This window comes from Sciurus vulgaris, assembly GCF_902686455.1.
Source record: "Sciurus vulgaris genome assembly, chromosome: 16".
Lineage (NCBI taxonomy): Eukaryota > Metazoa > Chordata > Mammalia > Rodentia > Sciuridae > Sciurus > Sciurus vulgaris.
Window position 1 is genome coordinate 51,931,762 of NC_136477.1, and position 21,958 is coordinate 51,953,719.

The 21,958-nt window shown below is 44.7% G+C and overlaps 1 protein-coding gene across 16 annotated transcripts in view; it reads right to left on the reverse strand.

The window, feature by feature from the left end:
- CACNA1D (calcium voltage-gated channel subunit alpha1 D) overlaps window positions 1-21,958 on the reverse strand; it is a 317,150-nt gene that overhangs the window by 52,277 nt on the left and 242,915 nt on the right. For 15 of the 16 annotated variants that reach the window (XM_079115648.1, XM_079115636.1, XM_079115647.1 and 12 more), the window contains 12 exons: window positions 19,882-19,948; window positions 19,042-19,189; window positions 16,546-16,675; window positions 13,360-13,419; window positions 10,680-10,786; window positions 9,080-9,167; window positions 8,359-8,466; window positions 8,224-8,276; window positions 6,371-6,517; window positions 4,433-4,634; window positions 2,320-2,478; window positions 886-996 (listed from right to left, as the gene is read on the reverse strand). In XM_079115648.1, the coding sequence (XP_078971774.1) occupies window positions 886-996; window positions 2,320-2,478; window positions 4,433-4,634; window positions 6,371-6,517; window positions 8,224-8,276; window positions 8,359-8,466; window positions 9,080-9,167; window positions 10,680-10,786; window positions 13,360-13,419; window positions 16,546-16,675; window positions 19,042-19,189; window positions 19,882-19,948 (1,380 nt within the window). The remainder of the gene's footprint in view (window positions 1-885; window positions 997-2,319; window positions 2,479-4,432; window positions 4,635-6,370; window positions 6,518-8,223; window positions 8,277-8,358; window positions 8,467-9,079; window positions 9,168-10,679; window positions 10,787-13,359; window positions 13,420-16,545; window positions 16,676-19,041; window positions 19,190-19,881; window positions 19,949-21,958) is intronic. The other variant, XM_079115644.1, reaches the window with a different exon arrangement.

A 21,958-nucleotide genomic window follows, 5' to 3' on the forward strand; every position in this document is an offset into this window, starting at 1 on the left:
TGAGGAATCATCACTGATGACAGTGTTGGTGGCAGCTGGCACCACGTGCCAGGCACTTTTTAAATCACTGAATATAGTACTTCATGCCTCACTACAGTCCGTGAAAGAGGACTATTAGCATCCTCATGTTACAGATGCAGAAATTGAGGCACATGGTAGTGAGGTAACTTGCTTAAGCTAGTAAGTGGCAAAGTAGGATCTGAATCCAATCCAGTTCCAGAACTGTGCTCTTGGACACTCAACTACACTGCCTCTTCTGACACAGGCTTTGGTGAGTGTGGGACTAAATTCACTGTGCTCCCAAAGGAAAGGTGATATGCTGAGACCTCCAATGTGACTCAACATATTTCACATCTTGTTTTCTTAAAGTCAAGTGAAATTTTTCTAAATTAAACAAAAGATGGAATGACTGTGAGAAGTCTGCAGTTGGCACTAGAACTTTACATAACATGTGAAAGGCATGCCGTACACCAAGAACAAATAAACCTAAGTCTTCATGGTAGCAATCTGAAAGTAAAATCAGGATCCAGCTCTGATGGTTGAGTTTGGACCCTTCCCCAGTGCTCAGAGAATGAGAAAGGTTTTCCTGAGATGGAATGAGACACACTCTTCTAGAAACAGAAAATCAGGTTTCCAAACAATCTTCAACCTACAAATTTCCAATTCTCTCCTCTTCCTCAGCATTATTTTCATGAGGTTTTGTTTTCGCAAATTGATTTTCCTGTATGTATAAGATGCCCTAATCAGATTTCAACATTCTCAGGTGGTAACCCAGTTACAGCCACAACAGCTTAGCACAATTCGGTAACACAAGTCTAAGAGGAAGCTGGTGATTCTCTGGGGTGATTCAGCATCAGTTTCTGTGGAGTGGATTCAGCAACTCACCTTAGGCTTGAATGCGATGACTTTCAAAACCATCTCCACGGTGAACACCCCGGTGAAGACCATGTTCAGAATGTCCATGGCATCATTGAACATCTTGGACTGCTCATAGTGCTGTGGATAAAGACAGAGGTATGGCTCTGAGACTTGACCATGATCTCACGCCCTCGCAGAAGGAGGTTTCCCAGTTCTCTGTGCCCTCATGGGCAGGCACCCTCTCCCAACTCAACCAGCACTGAAAGGTCACATGGTGAACTCCCATCAAGCACAGGGGATCCGTGACAAGATGAGGATGATTGAATGATGGAGGGAAAAACAAATCCATTCTCTCAGCTTAGGAGAAGGGGAGTTCACCCTTTCTTCTGGCAGGGCTTATACTCAGGCCCTTTAAGGCACAATGCAGAGACTACCAAAATGTCTATGAACAAAAGCAAAATTTGATTAGGGATAAATTTTATGCCATTTAGGTCTATGTTTAATAAAAGGCAGAATTAACCTTGGTTTTATACTTCTTGCTACATCAGTAAAAGCTCCTTTTCATTCATAAAAAATTTTTAAGTTAAGAAAAGCACCAGAAAATTTATACTCAACTGTCTTTATGCCCATTTTCCAGATTGCACTGAGAGCAGTTTGACGTCAAGTTCTTAGAGTCTGGGCAAAATCTGGATCTAGACCCTAATCTCTGCTTCCTGTCCTAGTGTGGTATCTACTCAATAATAATTTCTGAAAATATGCACTATTGATACCATACTGAACACTGACTCAGCCAATTCAAGGGAAATGCATTCCTTGTCCCTGATGTCACCTGGAAGTAACTATAGTTCAGATCAAACCCAGGATTTCACGAACTATAAATTCCCCACTGCCATAGTCAAAAGCCCCTTGCAAATAAGAATGTGACTTAGGTTTTGCTTTTTGACTTTGGGTTTTGCTTTTTGACTTTGTTTATGGTGTGACATGCCCAGATTAGAGTATCTGATACAAAAAATTCAGCTTAAACCTTATCTCTGAGGTAGGTGTGACAGATTTCCTCATTTTGCCAATAAAGAAAACCAGGCCCAGGGAATTTAAATGATTTTTCCAAGGCCAACCAGCTGGTAAGGAGTAATCAGGATTGAAGCACCTGCCTGTTCAAGTCCAGAGCTTTGGTCCTTAACAACTCCCTGGCCATAGGAGGCCCATGTAGAATCGAATGTTACATCAGGGCTCCATGAGAATGTTACCTACCGTCATGCTGTACAGTCTCAAACAAAGGAGTGATCTTAAACGTCTACTGTAAGAGTCAGCCAGAATAGATTCTGGCCATACTATAGCCCAGACTCATCAGAACATCAAACCCATCCTCTTGTGAGGGGGCAGCACTCCACCCTAAGAATCTGGGGTACAGGGCTGGCCAGAACGCCCAGACTTGGTCCCCACAGCTGTCTCCATTTTTACCTGCATGGCCAAGCAGAGTGTGTTGAGCATGATGAGGACAAACATCATGTATTCGAAAGGCGAAGAGTTCACCACGTACCAGAACTTGTACTGGTAGGGGTTTTTGGGGATGTATCTCCGCAAGGGACGTGCTTTCAAGGCGTATTCAACACACTGGCGCTGCAACAGCAGAAAAGGGCAAAGAAGAGGTTCTGAGCACTTCAAGGGAGGAGCACACACTGGTCAGGTGCTCTGCAAGAGTTCACTCTGGCCTCCTGGGAAGGGGCGATGGAGGCCAGTGAAAATAACCAGGAGCAACCACCACTCCTGCCACCCCACCACCAAGACACTGAAAGGTCTCAGCCTCCAGCGCCACCACTGCAATGCAGGAGGTAAGTAGAGCCCCCATTTTGCTCATGAAAAAAAAAAACTATAATTGAGAACTTTCACTGTTTTTGCTGAGGACGTGCAGTGTCAACGCAAGAGAGTGGGGACTTAGTCCAGGCCTCATCACTGCCTCTCCCCTCCGCTGGTGGGCCAGGTCCTTTGCTGAGCTGTCCTTCAGGAGAAGAAGCCACTCACCAACAGGCACAAACTCATCGAGAGGGGCTGACTCACTCCCTGAGAGTGGCAGCACCCTGGCTGCTCAGATGGACCCACAAAAGATGCCTCCCCAGAGTCAGAACGTACTGACCATCAATGTCTCGTGGTGACCTGTCCATGTGTCCATTTGGGAGTACTGGGGACTTAGAATCCCCAGGATATGGTTGGTATTGATGGCTGGATCAAACTAAGTTTGGGTCTACCGAGAGAAAATCTTTGTGGGGACAAAGACTGGTCCACTCTGCATCAAGTCCAGAGGGAGCCTGCAGCCCCAGAAGCCTTTGGGTCAGACCAGCGGCTCTAGCTCTGCCCCCACTCTCTGCTTTGACTCTGGATGCAGGCAGGCTCCCTGGGTCTGGGACTTGGTGCCATTCTAACCTCACGTGCTGATGTAGGGACCCGATTCAAGTTTGTTCAGGATTTCAGGTGCCAATCCATAGGCCCTGGCCCTGCCCTCATCACTCTTGTGGGGCTGGGGTGAGTAAAGGGCCAGGCCAGGCTCTCTCAGACTATAGTGTGTGGGATCTGCAAGGACACCCTGACAACTCGAAGGAAAGTTCTCCTACAAACCAAGCCAGCATAGCCTCACATTTCCACAGTGGGTACAGTTTCAGTCTGAAATCCCAGATTGCTGGATCATTCTTGCTTACTATGTCATCACCAAAGCAGAAATGCTACCAAGGAGGACTGGGGAAACTCCCAGAACAGACTCTTATCTCACAGTTACTTTTTTTAGGGTTCAAGAAACCTCTAAGGGGTGACTCCTTAATGCCTTCAGTTTAGGGGTGGGAGAGCAGAGATGCACCTAATATCACAAAGCAGGTGCAGGCAGGTAGGGCCAGGGCACAGGGCTCCTGGCTGCCTCGAGGTGCTATGCAACCAGAGCCAGAGGCCCGTACTTCAACCAAATTGATTAAAACAAGGTGCTAGATAAACAAATAAGGATGCCACTCAAACCTTAATCCCAAGTTTAAAGTTTTTGACGTCCCTTCTGGTGTTAGAGGGTTCTTTTGCTTAAGACCAGGGGCAAATCTGCTCCCTGGGAGACATATGGCAATGACAGGGAATGTTTTGGTTGTCACTACTGGAGAATGGGGATGCTACTGGCATCTACAGGGATGCTGCTGAGCATCCTACAGTGCCCAGGAAGCACCAACAAGAATTATCCAGCCTAAAATATCAATAGTGCCAAGGTGAAGAAGTCTGCTCTAAGCAGTAATTAAAAAGAATCTCCTGGTAGGGGCTGTGGAAACTTGAATGGGTATATGCTGGCCACAACACCCCACAAGATTCTGTGCCGCCATTCATGGGCCATGACCACGGAAGGTGGCCTAAGTATTCTCTGATTTCTAATGCATCTGTGAACAGATTTTATAATCATGAAATCTACTCTGTATCTGGAAGCCTAAGTCTGCTGAGAGTGTAATCTGAACAGGGCTGAGCCCAGGGGCACCCTTCTGTGTGTGCAGGGTGGTCAAAAGACGTGCTCAGCTCTTGATTGAGGGACAAAAGCACAGTGTATGAATTTAACCTGATTTTTGTCCAGCTCACAGTTCTTATACTCTTTTTCTCCCTGCTCCTGAAATGTAACGATGACAAAGCCCACAAAGATATTCATCATGAAGAAGGCGACAATGATGATGTAGATGATGAAGAAGATGGAGATCTCCACACGGTAGTTGTAGACTGGGCCAACATTCTCTCCATTTGAGTCAATGGCTTTATACAGCAACCTGGAGAGCAGAAAAACCCAGTGAGGACTGCCAATCCCACTCAGCCCAAGGGGCCCAGCCCACTGCCTCCCCCCAGATGTCCCCAGAGTTCTTCTGAACTCCTGTGTGCACTGTTGGTCAACTCCTCACAGGGTGCTGCCCACCAAGGCCTTTAGACACAACCAGGTCTCCGAGGCTCTTCCTCAGCCTCAGGCCCTGCAGCTGACACCCAGAGGAGAGGAACCTATGATATAATCATTGAGAAATTGTTTTGATGACTGAAAATGAAAAGATTTCAAGATTTCAAGTATGCAGTAACACTTCTTTCTATTCGCAGAAGAGAGAGGATGAACATCATGTAACATATTGGGGGAACTGAAAACTACATAGACGCTGGCACAGACAGTAAGTATCTGACCAGGGTATTTCCAAACTCAGGGAAGTTCCTCCAACTGAAATATACTACACACAAATACATGTCATGCAGAACTCTTTATAGGGAGAAGGAAATTAACACTGACGTCAGTTGATCCCCCCTCTGATACAGATCCACACACCCCATGGTGCCTGACACTCCTACATCCTCCCCCTTCATCTTTGCACCTGTCTAGAAAGGCAAACATTGCTGTCACCCCCATTTTATGGATGTTCAGAGAGCAATTCAAGTACCCAAGGTATACTTCTCAGGGACACAGTCAGAAGGTGAGCTTGATCCTCTGAACCCCAAGTCCCACATCGGTTTTCTCCTCATCTGCCTTCATTATTTGCTAAAGCACAGTATCCACAACCTGACACTAAGGCCAGTACCTGTTTAGAGTGACCATTTTATTCCATGCCTGTTTTCTCCCTGGACCAGTTTTCTGATTTGCAAACCCCACCCAACCATCTCTTTATCCCACAGAAGCTTCTGGAAATCTGTGCCTCTCACTTGTACCCTGAGAGCTCTGTCAGTCTCGAGGCCAGCCTGACCACCTTCTGCAGCTGTTCTGGGCATGGGGCATCAGAGAGCAGCAAAGATACAAGAGATTCTCCCATCTGCATGCTATCTTCTTCCTTTTTTCTGGTCTAACTTTACTCACCCAAATCCTAGCCACCTCCAGGACCATATTCTGTATGTCTAGGACACACCAGAGCTCCTTCCTGGTTTGACCCCAACGCCTTTATTGGAACTGTGCTTTGAAGGAGGGAACCATGCCTAGACCACAGTTTTTCTCCCACAGTGCCTGGTACAGCATATTGCATGGAGCTGATTTCCAAAGCACATTTAGTGGATGAGCCAGCAAGTGCCTTATTGACAGAAAAGGCATGGTGGCAACCATCCACACCTATAGCATGTTAGCATTCCTTAAGTGTCAGAATGAATGAGTGAACAGGTTAGGACACTTTCAAGACCCTTATTAGGAACAAAAGAATGGCACCTTTACTGTAATGGTTACCAATGGGAATTGGCACGGCACATGCCTCTGAACTCCCTGGTTCCATCCAGAGATGCTGCCCAGGACCTATATACCATATCTGCTTCCAATGTGAGAGTCCTAACAGCAGGCCACAGAAGTTAACCATTTGCTTAATCAGAAAGAAGAGCCCCATGGGCCAGAAAGTGATGATCAATTCCCCAAAGTAAAGAGAGCCACAGGACAGGCCTGTGACTGTGAACAATGGAAGTGAGACTTACTCCTGGAGAGGACTCAGCCCAGAGGCCCCCAGAGAAACAAACAGGAGGCCTCCCTGGAAGACTTTACATCCTCTATACTCACGCAGGCCAACCCTCAAAAGTGGAGACAGTGAACAGCGCCATCATAGCAGAAAGGACGTTGTCAAAGTTGAAATCGCTATTTTGCCAGATTCGCTCACGGACCACGGGACTATCAACATCCCCATCCTTGTAGAGGATAAAAAGTCCCCTAGAGAGGAAAAGAAGTGTGAGTTGTCCTGGTTTCACACAAGATGGGTAGAAACAGCTGAAAATCAGCCACACAGCCCCAGACTCTCCTCCAGGCATGCCACACCCAGCCCCACTCATGCCACACCTGAGCACAGTACAAGCAGGGTCTCTCCTGTGCTCTCCCTGCATTTAATCTAGTCCACAGTTCAAACAGCTGTTGAATAACTGCAACATGCAACCTCTAGAGCAGCTAGGCAGACACCCAGCATGTGTCTGTTAACAGATGGAAACCATGGAACGGGTAAATGTTTCTCCTAAGTATATGCTTAAGAATCAAAACTTTGTTCATAGAGAATTCCATAAGCTCTGGGAAATAAGCCCAGGTATACTTCTGTTTTTAAAAGTATTTTTAGTTGTAGATGGACTCAATACCTTTATTTCATTTTTTTTTTTTTTTTTTTTTTTTTTTTGGTTCTGAGGATGGAATCCAGCATCTAACTCATGCTACTGGGTTATAACCCCGGCCCCCAGGTAGACTTTTATCTGCATTTTAGTCTACATCTAAATCTCTCTTTCTCTCTTCATACTAATGGCATTCCCAATTTTTTCCCAAAAGAATTCCATAATTTTGGACACATGACATTTCTCACAGAACTTCACTTCTGAAAGAAACCCAAGAGATAAGCCTGTTACCATTTTCTGCAGGTGAGGAAGCAGAAGCTTTGAGAGGGAAGGGATGGCGTCTCATCACTGTTTCCATGCTACTGAGCTTCGGGGTGCTCTGCTCCGCACAGACCGAGTGCTGGTGCCTCCAGAGAGGCACAGTCATAGTCAAATCGCAGTTGGTGTTCTGTGACTACACTTTCTGTTTAAAGCGAGCTCCCAACCAACAACAGCGGTGCAGGCAGCCAAGACCCTCAGTTGGTCATGTCTTTGAAGGACGGGAACACAGATTCTACTCAACCTTACTCTCTGAGCAACAGGCTCCATGCTTGCTTTCATATTCACTGGCCACCTTGGAATAGGGGGCATAAATAATTTCTGCTACATCTCTCCTCTGCCAGTTCTTGTGAATAGAATTATGGCCAAAATGTGGGTGACAGGAGCAAGGAGAGAAGAAATCTGGAAAATCTACCAGAAGAGGGTAGCCAGCTTTTGAACACCAGGAAGTCAGGTTGCATGTTCTGATTTGGGGAAAACGTTATCTACATGGATGTAAGAGGAGTTAGTGGGGTCATCGCATAATTGTTACTTTGGGGCCCTAGTTTATAAATTCTATTACCAAATAGCAAGAGACAGCTATCCATTCCTTCAGGATGATTAAGTTTTGGAGCTGGCTGCACGGCATGACTGCACTGACACAGTTGTGCACTCGAAACAGTTGATTTTATGAACCTCACCTCAATTCTAAAATCAAATAAACAGGAATAAAAAACCCAACCACCAGCCAGGCACAATGGCACATAGCTGTAATTCCAGTGGCTTGGGAGGCTGAGGCAGGAGGATCGTGAGTTCAGAGACCCTGTTTCTAAATAAAATACAAAACAGGACTGGGGATGTGGCTCAGTGGTTGAGTGCCCCTGAGTTCAATCCCTGGTACCTAAGTAACAAAACAAAACAAAACAAAAAAACCAACCACCAAGTATCCAGCCATGAACTGAGCACACAGGCCTTTGTATTCCATGACAGAAATTCCTGAAATGACTCTGCTCCCAGGACACTCACCTGCATTCTTCGGGGTTACTTTTGGCTTCATCTGTGCAGCGATAGAACTTCCCCTGAGTACAAAACAGACAGACAGTCAGGCGCAGGCTCCTCCTCAGAGCATCACCTGATCACGTGTGAGGCACACCCCTCTACCTTGAACAACTGCACCCCGATGCAGGCAAACATGAACTGGAGGAGGGTGGTAACGATCATGATGTTGCCAATTGTCCTGATTGCCACGAAGACGCACTGGACAACATGCTGGGGAGACAAGAGTGGGGAGAAGATGCAGGGGTGTCATTTCCTTTATTATTTTAGCATTAATGAGCTAACACCAGTCCAGGGCTTCTATGTGTGCATTTTTCATATGATTTACTGACTCTGCAGCCCCTGGTGCTCGTTTTTTCAGGTTATCTGCAGGAGGTCCCACTCTGTATTTTAGCCCTTGTGAGGACCACTTTGTAAGTGGGGCCCTCTTTGGTTTCCTCCAAAGATGTTGGTTTAGTTAAAAAAAAAAAAAAAAAAATGCTAACGGATATAGCTCTGCCTGGTATATAGGTGTCAAAGGGTCCACCTGCCCCACAAGGATTTAGGAAAATGCAAATTCTTTGGCTTTTTGCATAATCTGCATGAGAATAAAGACTAAAAAGAACTACTATTGAATGAAAAAAGTAATAAAATGAACAATAATCATGAAGAAAAATATCTCAAATAAATAAATTGATTTTTTAAAATGTCATCAGTACTTAGCAAAGATGTTATTAATTGGTGAGAAAGGTCTCACTTTGAAAATCCATCAGGCCCCTCAGCTCAGCTCTGACCCAGAAAAGTCAGTAATTATAGCCAGTTCTGCTGGATGGAGAGGAATTGATACCTTAAGTCCTTTTGCTCTGTTGATCGCTCTCAGGGGCCTCAGGACCCTTAAGACCCTCAGAATCTTCACAACAGAAATGGCACTCGATCTGAGGAGGAGCAGAGGTAAAACAGCAAGTGAAGTATGAATGGATAGAGAGTACTTTGAGGATTAGTTATTTCACTTGATCTTCATCTGGTTAATACACAATCTGCATGGAAGCTGAGCTGATCTCTCTCCAAGAGTGGCCTCCTTCTAGAGCACCCTATGCACCCTATCAGCAATTCCTGAGCTGAGCCAAGGGCACTCGCAGAGGCCCTGTCTTAGGCACACAACTGACCTTGGCAGAGATGCAATTTACAAACTTGCTTTGTCTTTCTCAACGTAAACACTAGGTACTTCTTGGATTTTAGATTTCCGTTTTTAAGTTTGGAGACCTATTACAGTGCTTTGGGGCTTCTCTGGTTTTTAAGAGTTAAGTCTGGTAGAAGAGATGGGCAATCAAAAACCCTGAGTGAGATAAAAATGCAGTGCGCACAGCCTTAGGGGTAGTCTGGGGAGGCCTCCAAAGGAGGGACAGCCAGGTTGAGTCCCAGAGAAGAAACAGGAGTTAGCTGGGAGGGGCTCCAGGATGAGCAAGCAGCATATACAAAGGCCCTACAGGAGAGAATGAAGCTCATTCACAGCAGGAGGAGGCTGGGGGAGACAGGAACACAAGCTCAAGAAGTGGCAGGAGCTGCAGCTGGAGAGGGCAGACAGGGCCTGGGCATGATAGGACCTGTGAAGATCCTAGTCTGAACGTCTTTCCAAGCTGCCGCTACAGGGCAGGCACGAGGAGTGAGGACCATGACCGAGGGAGCAGTTTCAGGCAGAGGTCCTTTCTCCTCCCCACTTATTAGCTTAGGAGGTGTTTACACGAGTGATCATATGGGGGTACTAATGGTCAGCACCAGAAAAGAGGTGCTTACAATCCAGCAGGAAAGTGAGGCCACGCCTATTACTTCCACTGTAGCCTCTGCCCCAGGCCCAGCATTTGGCAGGCAGGCAATGGGCCATAATGGCTGTTCTCTACCAGAAACCCCTAAATGCCAAGAAAGGTCCCGACTTTCAGACTTAGCTCCCTCCCAGCTGAAAAACTTCTGAGGCCAAAAAGAAAGGTCACAGCAGCTGCTGCAACCCAGATGCCCAAGAAATCAAAGCTGGAGTGGAAGGAGCTGGGAGAGGACCCCTGGTCCCCACCCCTCTTAAATGGAAGGGGAACCAAGATCCTGAGAGGATGCTCTCAGGCCTGGAAGCAGACCCTGGGGGAACCAGGACTAGAAACTGGCTTCCTCCCTCCTCCTTAAGATTTCCTTCACTCTCTGCTAAAAGTAAATTTCACAGCAAGTAATAAACCCATAAATCCAATCTAGCAGTGGTCACCAAAAGAAAAAAAAAAAGAAACAGGAAAACAGGAATTGCCCCAATGCTTTCTGGCATGGGGGCAGATTAAGCAATCCTGGCTAAGTAAATACAATTAATTAAAACAATGCCAGTCCTCATGAATTACGTTAAAATTCCTATAAGCCATCTTGCCAAAGGTGTTGGGTACAAACACATGCACACACCCCAGAATACTTACTGAATCCCAAATGACACCAGAGATACCCCAACAACCAGCATATCCAGCAAATTGAAGTAGTTCCTGCAGAAAGCCCCTTTGTGCAGGAAAGCTCCAAAAGTCGTCATCTATAAGCAGAATCATGGGTCATTCACTTTTTCCCCCCTCTCCAGAGGCAAAGCAACCTGTGCTCTTCACAAAATCTCTAGGAAAGTATGACTTCATTAACGAGTACATGTTAGGAAGTCTGAAATGTAAAACCAGTAGGGTTGAGCGATCAAATAATGTATTCAAACAAAAATGGAAAAGGGGCAGCTGACTTCCACACATTTTTAAAGTGACCAATTTACACTTTAGAACAAGCACATATTTCACATATGAACAGGTTGTTGGCATGTCTAAAGAGCCTATCTTGGAAGAGATGCCATGTGACTTTGTCAGACGGTCACCACTGCTCAGACAACTCAGCATCCCATCAAGTGCTGGTCTAGCCTCTCAGAGGTTCCAGTGGAGCCTACATTGTTATGGTTCAGCCTTCCTAGTGGAGGCTAGGAAAGCATAGGAGTCCAGCTGTCACAGGCTCTAGCTACATAGAAACTTCTAACCTTTGTCCACACTGGCCCCATATTATTGTGTCTAGTGGTCTTTAATGATCTACCTATTTCAAAGGGCACTGCCCCAATTCTAACAGTTCTACACGTGCCAGTGTGGCAAGGAAGCTGTCACGTGACACCACATCGGTATCAGTGTGGTTTTCTCATCACTTGCTGTGCACACCTGGAGTATACACTATGGCTTTCTACAGGCAATGGGAACAATTTAGTAAGGAAGTTTCCCAGAGTAAAAATGGCAAAATGTAGAGCTCACTTTTTTTTTTTTTTTTTTTTTAAGTTAAAACCACAAAGGTATGGGAAAGGCTCAGATAAGTACAGTCAAGGAGAGGCTCAGTTGGGAAATATTAGCCCTAACCTGATTAAATTGCCAATATTCAAACCTTTTCACCTACAAAAATGGCAATCAGTTAACCAAATAAAAAGTCTTCTGAATTGCCACAGCCACCAGGAACCAGCATTTCAGATGTTAATTTTTGGTCTATCTCCATTTTCTGAATGCTTGTTTTCTTATTTCTTTTCTATTCTTTAAAGTATCTTCAAAATGAAGAATGACTTAAAATGATTTAAGTTACTGAGGCAAAACTATGGAAATTAAAAAGCAGTTACCATTTTTCTCCCTTTTAAATAACCCAGGATCCCATTTCCCCCAAAGCTCAAGAGTAACTATACTTATTTAACAACTTGAAAATGTGGAAAATAAAACAAAACCTCAATTAACCAGGCTAATAGACTAGGCAGACACATCCCCATTCAGTTTGAGGAAGAGAAAGACAATAACAAGAACAAGAAGCTGAGGCAGGTGCGGAGGCTGGTGAGAACACCAACCCCATTTCCCGTGTGTTCGGCACCACAGACCTTACCACGGGGCCCTTGTCAGCCTCTGGTCACTGTCCTCTGCCCAGCTCCGACTTAGGAGAGGGACTGTCAACCAAATTCAATGACTTAAATACAGGGAACTGAACTCAAATTTTACAAGATTTGAAACAGATACCGGTTTGTTGGTTTTGAGTTAATTTTTCATTAACAACGATAACCACAAAAAGGCTGCTCCCTGGTCATGTTAGTTGAGGTTTCCTTTATAGAAGCTTTTGTGAAGAGCCCAAGTTCTACAGTCCAATATTAAAATACATTGTTTTCCTGAGATGCACACACAAAAACCTCAAAATGGTTTAAAGAAAACTGTCTTTTAAGTCTTCATTTCTCAGCTTCTTCCTACTAGGAGATGGTTACTCCGTCAGTTCTCATGGCTATGTTCTCCCAGAGCCGCAGGGACCGCTCCTGGAGGTTCTTGGTTCTGTGCTGTTGTCTCTGAGCTCCCCCATGGGGCAGCCTTCACAGGCAGTACACAAATCACATGCAGCAGTGGCAACCAGTAGCTCATGCATGGGCACTACATTTAGGTCGCCCTATCTGAAGGGTGCTCCTTTCTTTGTGTAAATGTAAGCCCATCCATTAAATCAGATAGAACATATCTCAACACAGGTGGACCCAAGTTATCTTGCAAATCCTGTTGCAAGAAAATAGCATGTTACTATTTTAGGCCACTGAGAAAATAGTGCAGTCAGGGAAACGAGGAGAGACACATTCCCTTCACAGGATAAATGTTTTTCCTCTGACTCTGATGTCAGGAAGGGTAGAAGAAAGTTCACACAGTGCTATGTCTGTTACCAGTGGACATACTTCAGAGGATTTTGTTTGAAAGAAGCAAAATATAACTCCCTGGAAACTATACTGTGAGGCCAAAGTAGCTCCTACATGCACTCAAAGATTAAAAAGAAACACCAAAAACAAGTTGGAATGGTCACAGAAAAAAAATCTTTTGGTTAAAGGGGAAAAAAATTTAGCGTGGTCACAGAAGACAAAAAATAAAGTCAAAAGCACTTCACGCTTCTTTCTGTGTCTCACACGCAGGATCAGGCCCTTAAACACACTGCTGGGCAGCCTGTTACCTTCAAAATGATCTCAAATGCAAAAGTACCAGTGAAGACATAATCTGCATAACCTAGCATCTGGAAGGTAAACAAAGAATGGCAACTATTATTCTATGGCTGCTTTAGAGTAGTAAGGATCAATGAAAAAGCTGTTACCTTTAACAGGATTTCAACAGTAAAGATGGCTGTGAAAGCATAGTCAAAGTAACCCAGTATCTGCAAGGCACAACAGGTGGAAATGAGAACAAGGTATCCGGACAAGATCCGACTGCTACCTGCCCCACCAGCAGAACCCCCACCCATGGCCAGGTGGTCCTCCCAGGATGTCCCTGCTGCTCTGGAGGTAGACCACAGGTGTTCCTGAGGGCCTACCTCAGTCCAATCACAGCTCTTCTTTGTAACCGGCAGGAGCATGGAGCTCCTTTAACCACTCTGTTGACCGGTTTCCCAGATCTGTCTCCTGGACCAAAGGGGGCTGGTTTCTAAAAATGCTATATTGACAACCTTTCCTTGTCAGTGCACTGCATCTAGCCATGACTTGTGGCCCCTAATAAGCCAGTCTTGCACATTTTGGAGTTTTAACTGTTTTTAGTGGGGAGTGAGGCGAAGTATGTTCTCATCCAGCAAGTCTCAGGTTGGGAGAGAAACGAAGATGTTAGTGGCAGGATTAGGGATGTAGCTCAGTGGCAGAGCACTTGCCAAGCATGTGTGAAGCCCTGGGTTTGACTGCTAGTGCTGCAAAAAGATAAAATAAAAAAATTTCAAAGGTGTTACTGGTATCAAATAGCACCAGAAACTTCCACATGTGCCCTTGCATTCAATCCTATTTAAAGAGGGAGCAACAGCAACAGTGTGCAGGGCTGGTTCAGTCTGCAAGGCGTGGTTTGACTTCCCATCTTCCTCTGTCCATTGCTCTGTATCTAACACTCACTGCTCCCTCTCAAGGCTGATTTTTTTTACCTTGCTGGGACCACTCAAAGAGCACACTGACTTGACCTTTGAATTTTCAGTCCAGGCTACTCTATATGCATTTCTAAAAATGCCATCTATCATCAGACAGAGTCCTGTTAGCTTCTTCTGAAGTTCCTAATTCTCCTCATGTCCACAGGGACTGGCAGTCAGGAAAACTGGGTCAGAAGCAAGAAGCCTGACTCCAACAAGGCTGTTCACAAGGAACTACTGGTCACAGCTCCCTGAACCATAGAGATGGTGGCCAAGACTCTAGCAACAGGCAAGACTGTATGGCTACTGATGTCCCTGGCAATTGTGCTCTGTGTTTCTGAAATAACTGAAGACATCGGAGTTGGAAGGGCTATGGAGAACAGAACAGCAGCCTACTTCTTTCATTTAAGAGATGAGCTTCCTGGGAACAGGGTGGGGGGCACTTGCTCAGGGTGCTCAGCCAGTCCCAGCACTGCTGAGCAGGGAGGAGGGCTGTCAGGTACCAGCAAAGCCTCAGGGCCACGCTGTTTCACACCTGGGAGCCCCTCAGGGGATGCTCTACTGCCTCTTCACAATAAGGTAGGCCCTCCACTTCCAGGCCAGCTCCCCTTAGAGGAAGTGCTCTCTTTAGAGGGACATTGATTTTTCCAAACTGTTTGTGTGTCTGGATTTATAAAATTTGCAAAACACTTATATGTAATTACATTTCTTGGCCAGGCAATGGGAGGTATTTTCCAATAACTTGCAAGGCCCCTGAGACCTTCTCCAAGTCACGGTAGGGATATTAATGTCAAAGGCACCTGGCAGCCAGGAAGATGCTGCGGCCAAGTCTGCTTGGTGTCCAGGTACCTGGTGCCCAGGGGATAATCTGAATTCTTAGATTTAAGTTGTTCTTTCTAACTCAGCTTCCATTTTCCTTTTCACAAAGAATTCAGCTAAAGTTAAAAGAAAATAGAACACTGCAGTTTGTTTAAAAGCAATACACATACACACATCTATTTAAAAAAGGACAATTTTTCAGTTCTGGAAAAAAGTGTCAAGTAGAAAACTCATGAAGAAAAGATAATAATAATAATAAAAGAAATAAAGACCCAGTGTAAATTAACTCCTGGTCAATATGTGTTTAAAACTAGCTCCTGACCTAGTCTGTCAAGACTGTGTGTGATTATTTTTTTCAAACACCTTTCCCCATTGTGTCTCATTTTTATGATAGAACTCAATAATAAGAAGTCTTTATTCCATCTGAAGATCTAGATTAAGATGGGCTTGTGGCTCTCTAACAGAAGCCCTAAGTTATAGAACAGATTAAGACAGGCTGGGAGCCTTCATCATTAAATTGTCACCAACACATGCCTTGGGGGGAAGGTGCTTTTTATCTTCACATCTGAGTTTTCTTATTACTCCAACAGATTAGGTTTGCCAGACCCTGGAAATGGGAGAGATGCACTGATCTGCTTATGTGTCTTAATCCTAAAATCTCTAAGGACCGGACACACAGAAAGAGGGAGCGATGCCTGATGGCTCACAGTGGCTGGTCTCTTCTCCGGAAGTTTTCTTGGTAATAACTGGAATGGCATTACAGTCTCCAGGACTGGCAGTCCATGGGCTACTGGTTCTCTGACAATGTCTTGCCTTTGGAGTTTTCTGATGCCAAATTAGCTGAGCTGCTAATACAAGACCACTGAGGCAAGAACTAATGTAGGTACAAGTTCCTTTCCAACACAGATGCATCAAAGGGCACTATCTCAAGTTAGGAAACTGATGAATAAGAATTTAATCCTCTACTTGTTTTTTTACTTTTTTTCTTTTTGGTTTGTTATCATGACTGCCTCCTGCCACAGTAAAACCTCAAGTCCCTCCGCTTCACTAGACCCTCAACCTGGCATCCTATCCTATCTCCTCAGCAATAGAGCCGAGCAACCTTGTGTATTTAAGTCCATACAAGATAGAAATTCTCCCCACCAATTCTAAATACCACAAGCTGCAAGCTTGTGGTATGCCTGGGTTCAATTATATCTTCTCCCTATTGTATGCTCTCACGAGGTCTAACTCTTCAAACAAGTGCAAACCTGATGGGGGGAGGGAGAAGAAGGGACCAGAATATCAGCAGCAAGAAGCAAAGAGGAGGAGAAGTGGGGTCCCTGAATACGCTTTAAGCTACTGCAGAGCATTTTAAATGAAATTCATAATAAATGATTCTATTCGGATTTGCCCAGATAAAACAAAAACTCTGGCATTCCCAAATTGGAAACCATAATGTTTACAGATAAATTAGAGGCCTTTCCTAGCTTTAGCCTCTTGGACCCCACAGACCCTCTTTCTAGGATGGCCTCTGCCTTAAAGAGGCCAATACTGACCCCAGAGGGAAACCCACCCACCTCTCCTCTCTCAGAGGCTTACAGTGTTCCGAAAGGAGTGGCTGCGGATGGGGTCCTCTGCCGCAAGAGCGGCGCTGCTCAGCATGATGAAGACGAGGATGAGGTTGGTGAAGATGTGGTGGTTGATGAGCTTGTGGCAGCCCACTCGGATCCTGTGGGGGAAAGACGTTACGTGGACACAAGCCCACATGACAGCCAGGGATCTTAAAGTATGGGGCCTCTGAAGTGAGATCAGGAAGAGGATGGCTATCTGCTAGGCCACCCATGCCCCCTGTCCAGACAGATCAGAGTAACCTGGCCACTCACTCCACAAAGCCTACCAGCAGCACAGTTCCTGTGGGAACTTGGGGCAACCAACTTTGTGCTTGGAGCGCCACTGAGATCATTTCACGGAATCTGTAGAAGTGGAGACTGCCCTTCAAAAGATGGGAAACTGAGGTTTACAGATGTGAGAGAACTTTATGGTGACCCAGTTAGTAAGGACCAGGAGATTTCCAACCCAGATTTACCCAACTGTGAAGTTTTTCCACTATGACATGAAGCCTGATGGCTTACCATCCATGCCTTGGAAAAGGACATTGTGCCAAAACAAACTAAATTTAGCCTGATGCCTCCAGACCTCGAGTCCCTACATTAACTATAACCTGACTTTAAATTCGAACTAATTGAAGAACTTAGAGCGTACTGCTGTAGCTAGGAGCTGAGTCTCAGCCAATCACAGCACAGAGCCTCAGCCAATCACAGGCTGTTAACTGATCAGACCATGTTAAAATAAGGCACGGGCCAAGCTGTCACCAGTCAAGCTGTCTGTGTCCCTCACTTCCATTTTCTGTCCATAAATGCTGCTGCCCACATCACAGAGTCTAGCTCTCTGAACTTCTTCTGGTTCCCAGAGCCGCTTGATTTATGAATCATTCTTTGCTCAATTAAACTCTGTCAAATTCAATTTATCTAAAGTTTTAATTTTAACACAAAGAGTGAGACAAATTCCTTTCTTGTACTGCAGGGTGGTTCTTCTAAAATGTGACCTGCAGTGAGGATTGATGAAATCTCCTGTTGCCTGGAGATTTAGTCATAAATGTTAAATTTTAGAGTTGACCCACAAAAAGCAGTCCTCAGGAAGTGAAGTGAGTGACATCATCATTTGCTATCACATAAGGATCTTTCTGCCTCATGTTATGGGGTTCCCACTGAGTCCTGCAGCCCCATGAAGCAAGAGAGAGCAGCTGTGTCCAGTACCCTGGACTCTGGGCTATAACAATGGCTCTCTGGGCCACCAGAACCACTCCTGCCACCCTTGAGGTACCTACTATCCTTATCTTCAATATTTGACTTTAGAATTTAAAGGGTTTTTTTGTTCTGTTTAATTTTTCCCTATAGACATATATAAGTTTTCCTTTGAAATAATCCGCTTTCATTTTGAAAACTGGAGTCAACTTTATATGAAGGTGACCCCTCACTTCAAGCCCTCCCTTTTGGGGCTGCTCAAGGCTGAATGTATCCCCTTGAGGGCTTGCAGGTTATGAGCAGCTAGACTGGACAAGACTTTGCAAGGCAGGAAGGACAGACATGTTCATGACATTTGGGGAAAATCAATCCATTCCTTTGACATATGTACACACAGTGAGCTGCAGGTGTCAGTAACATGAGTACAATGACCTCCCTTCCACCCACCCAATGGGCCTCCAAACAGTGATGAGCCTTAAAAACAATAATCAAATCTTTGGGTCTCGAGGGCTCCAGTATGACTTGCTTCCCACCTATGTCTCCCTAGGGCCTGTGAATCATACAGCATTCCATTCTGCGGTCTAGAAACCTTTCCAGGAGGCATCCATTCCCCCTGCAGTTCACTTGATCTATGATGATTAAAACCTAGAAATCAGCTAGGAAATAAACTTCTTCCTATTACAGTGCATGAGTCATTACCATGTTCCTGGTAAGCACCTTATCCTCTGAACATGAGAAACACTATTTTAAGCAGAGTATCACAGAGTTGAATTAAACACTTCCAACCTATAAAATACCATTGCATGATATTTCTTGGCATAAAGCTCAATAGGAAAAAAGATCATCTAAATGGGAACTGAGGATAAAGATGCTGTCCACAGCTTGGTCACAAAACTCTCATCCTACAAAGCATCTTAAAACAAAACCCACTATTTAAGAAAGGGTCTCAGCAATGACCAATGGGGGAACACCAGAGCAGTGGGCTCCAGTTGGGTTATCTTGGTGAGCACACATTCTCCCACTGCTGTTTCCATGCAGAGATTCTGAAGAGAAGAAAATCTTGACACACTCCTCCCAAGACCTCACCACATCCCCATAGGAACAAGAAGGCGAGGAAGAGAGGAACTGATGGCAAAGCAAGAACAGAGCAGGGGAGCAGCTGGGGGGATGCTGGGACATTCAGCTTCAGAAGAGGGCTGTGAATCACGTTTCCTCAACCCATCCCAGCCGTCCTCAAGCTAGGGTCACAGCAAAAAGGTGGCAGTGATGGGACTAGAAAGAGCGTATTTACGGGTTGGTCTTGCTAAGAATGAAGAAAGCGCTCCCTTCAGGGATGGGGGCAATTTTCTCCTTCATGTTCAACTCCGAGATTCTTCGAGGACGGGGACCAGCAGGAACCTCAGGTTCATCTTCCTCCTCCTCCTCTTCCTCTTCACCTACTTTAAATGAAACATTTTTTATAGGCATGAAATAAAGAAAGCATTTAGGTTCAAATTACTGTCCTCGATTTCATATTGAAATGTGGCTTAAACTTTAATGACATCTACTACTTACATGAATCCAGACCTCCCTGCTTCTCCAGAGAATATGGACTGAGTAAGTGTGGGGGCTGGATGTGTCACTGTCTGGTGAGAGTATGTGGCTGTGGAAATGAGGTTTCCTGACCACAGGCAAAGGTGGCTACCCTCTCAGTACTGGCTGCTTCCCTAGAAATTTCCTTGCATGGCTTCAGACTGAAAAAATACAGTGGGCTTCAAGTCACAGAGAAGCAGCCTCTGGGTCTCCCAATCCACAGTCCACCTTTATCAGCTGATAAGTCATCCATCAAATGTAAACACGTCAGGTGAGTGCTAATAACCAGTCTCCTAGAGAGTTTTCCCAGAAAAATTTGGGCCTAACCTGATCCACCCAAGCCTTCCCTTCCCACCACCTGGAATTTGAGTTATAAGACCATTGGAAAATACAGAGCTCACTGGTCCACAGGGCAAGTGGACCCACAGCCTTCAAGGCCTCAGCAGCATAGCATGACCCCGGCTGGGACAGCCAGTCACAGACTTGGCAGCAAGTCACCGGGTGGTTGCAAAACCACACCACTCACAAGCCAAGAGCCTGTCTCTGGTCTTCACCATACCTGGCACATCACAAGGTGGGTAAGGGTCCTTGTCTTCATCCTCCTCTCGATAGTCATCAATTGTAACCTAGGATGACAGAGACATCTTGGGAGGAAGGGAGACTGACTTAAATGTACTTTAGAGGGCCAAAGTGAAGGGCTAACCCTGCCACTCAGCACAGGGAGGAGAACTTCTCTCCCAAGTGTATATCTGTGAGTGAGTGTTCAGGGACAGGCAGATGGCAATTCTGCTTCAGACAGAAGGCCTGAAGAGAGATGGGAGATAGAATGCCAACCCAGCCGTGGTCAGCAGGCTCCATCCTCCTGCTGTCCCAGCGCAGTCACGTATACCACATGATAACCACATTTGAACTCCCATCCCCACTAGACGGTGAGTTCCACGGAGGCAGGGACCTCTGCAGTCTTCTTCATTCCTAAATCCCCAATGTCTACTGAAATACACATGACAATCAGAACCTACTATGAAAATTTATACTCAAATAAAATAGAAAATTCAAACATATCAATTTCAAACGATGAAATTGAAGATGTCATCAAAAGCCTACCAACCAAGAAAAGCCCAGGACCAGTTCTGTAAGACCTTCAAAGAACTAACACCAATCCCCCTCAAATTATTCCATGAAATAGAAAAGGAGGGAACCCTTCCAAAGTCATTCTATAAAGCTAGTATCGCCCTAATACCAAAACCAGACAAAGACAAGGAAAGAAAACATCAAACCAATATCCCTGATGAACACGGATGCAAAAATTCTTAATAAAATACTGGCAAATCGCATACAAAAACACATTAAAAAGAGTGTACCATGATCTAGTGGGGTTCCTCCCAGGGATGCAAGGTTGGTTCAACATATGGAAATCAATAAACATAATTAATCACATCAACAGACTTATAGACAAGAATCACATGATTATCTCAATATATGTAGAAAAAGCATTTGACAAAATACAGCATCCTTTCATGTTCAAACCACTAGAAAAACTAGGGATAGTAGGAACATACCTCAATATTGCAAAAGCTATATATGCTAAACCTGAGGCCAATATCATTCTAAATGGAGAAAATTTGAAAGCGTTCCCTCTAAAAATTGGAACAAGACAGGGATGCCCTCTTTCACCATTTCTGTTCAACTGGAAACTCTAGCCAGAGCAACTGACAAAAGAAAGAAATTAAAGGGATATAAATAGGAAAAGAATTCAAACTGTCCCTATTTGCTGATGACATTATTCTATATTTAGAAGACCCAAAAAACTCCACCAGAAAACTTCTAAAACTCATAAGTGAATTCAGCAAAGTAGCAGGATATAAAATTAATGCCCATAAATCAATTTGTGTTCCATACATCAGTGATGAAACAACTGAAAGAAAAATTAGGGAAGCCATCCCATTCACAATAACCTCAAAGAAAATACATTATTTGGGAATCAATCTAACAAAAGAGGTGAAAGACCTCTACAATGAAAACTCTAAAGAACTCTAAAGAAATAAATTTAAGAAAACCTTAGAAGATGGAAAGATCTCCCATATTCTTGGATAAACAGAATTAATATTGCCAAAATGGCCATACTACTACACAGATTTATGCAATTTCTCTTAAGGTTCCAGTGATGTTTCTCACAGGAATAGAAAAAGAAGTCATGAAATTCATTTGGAAACATAAGAGGCCCAGAATAGCCAAAGCAATCCTTGTCATGAAAAGTGAAGCCGGAGGCATCACAATACCAGACCTTAAATTATACTACAGAGCTACAGTAACAAAAATGGCATGGTGTTGTCACCAAAATAGACATGAAGACAGAATAGAAGACACAGAGACAAGCCCACATAAACACAGTTCTCTCATATTAGACAAAGGCACCATAAACATACATTAGAGAAGAGATGACCTCTTCAACAAATGGTGCTGGGAAAACTGGAAATCCACATGTAACAAAATGAAATTAGACCCATCTCTCACCCTGCACAAAAGTCAACCCAAAGTGGATCAAGGACCTAGGCATTAAACCAGAGACTCTGTGCCTACTAAAAGAACAAGTCAGCCCAAATCTCCATCACGTTGGCTTGGGAACCAATCCCTCA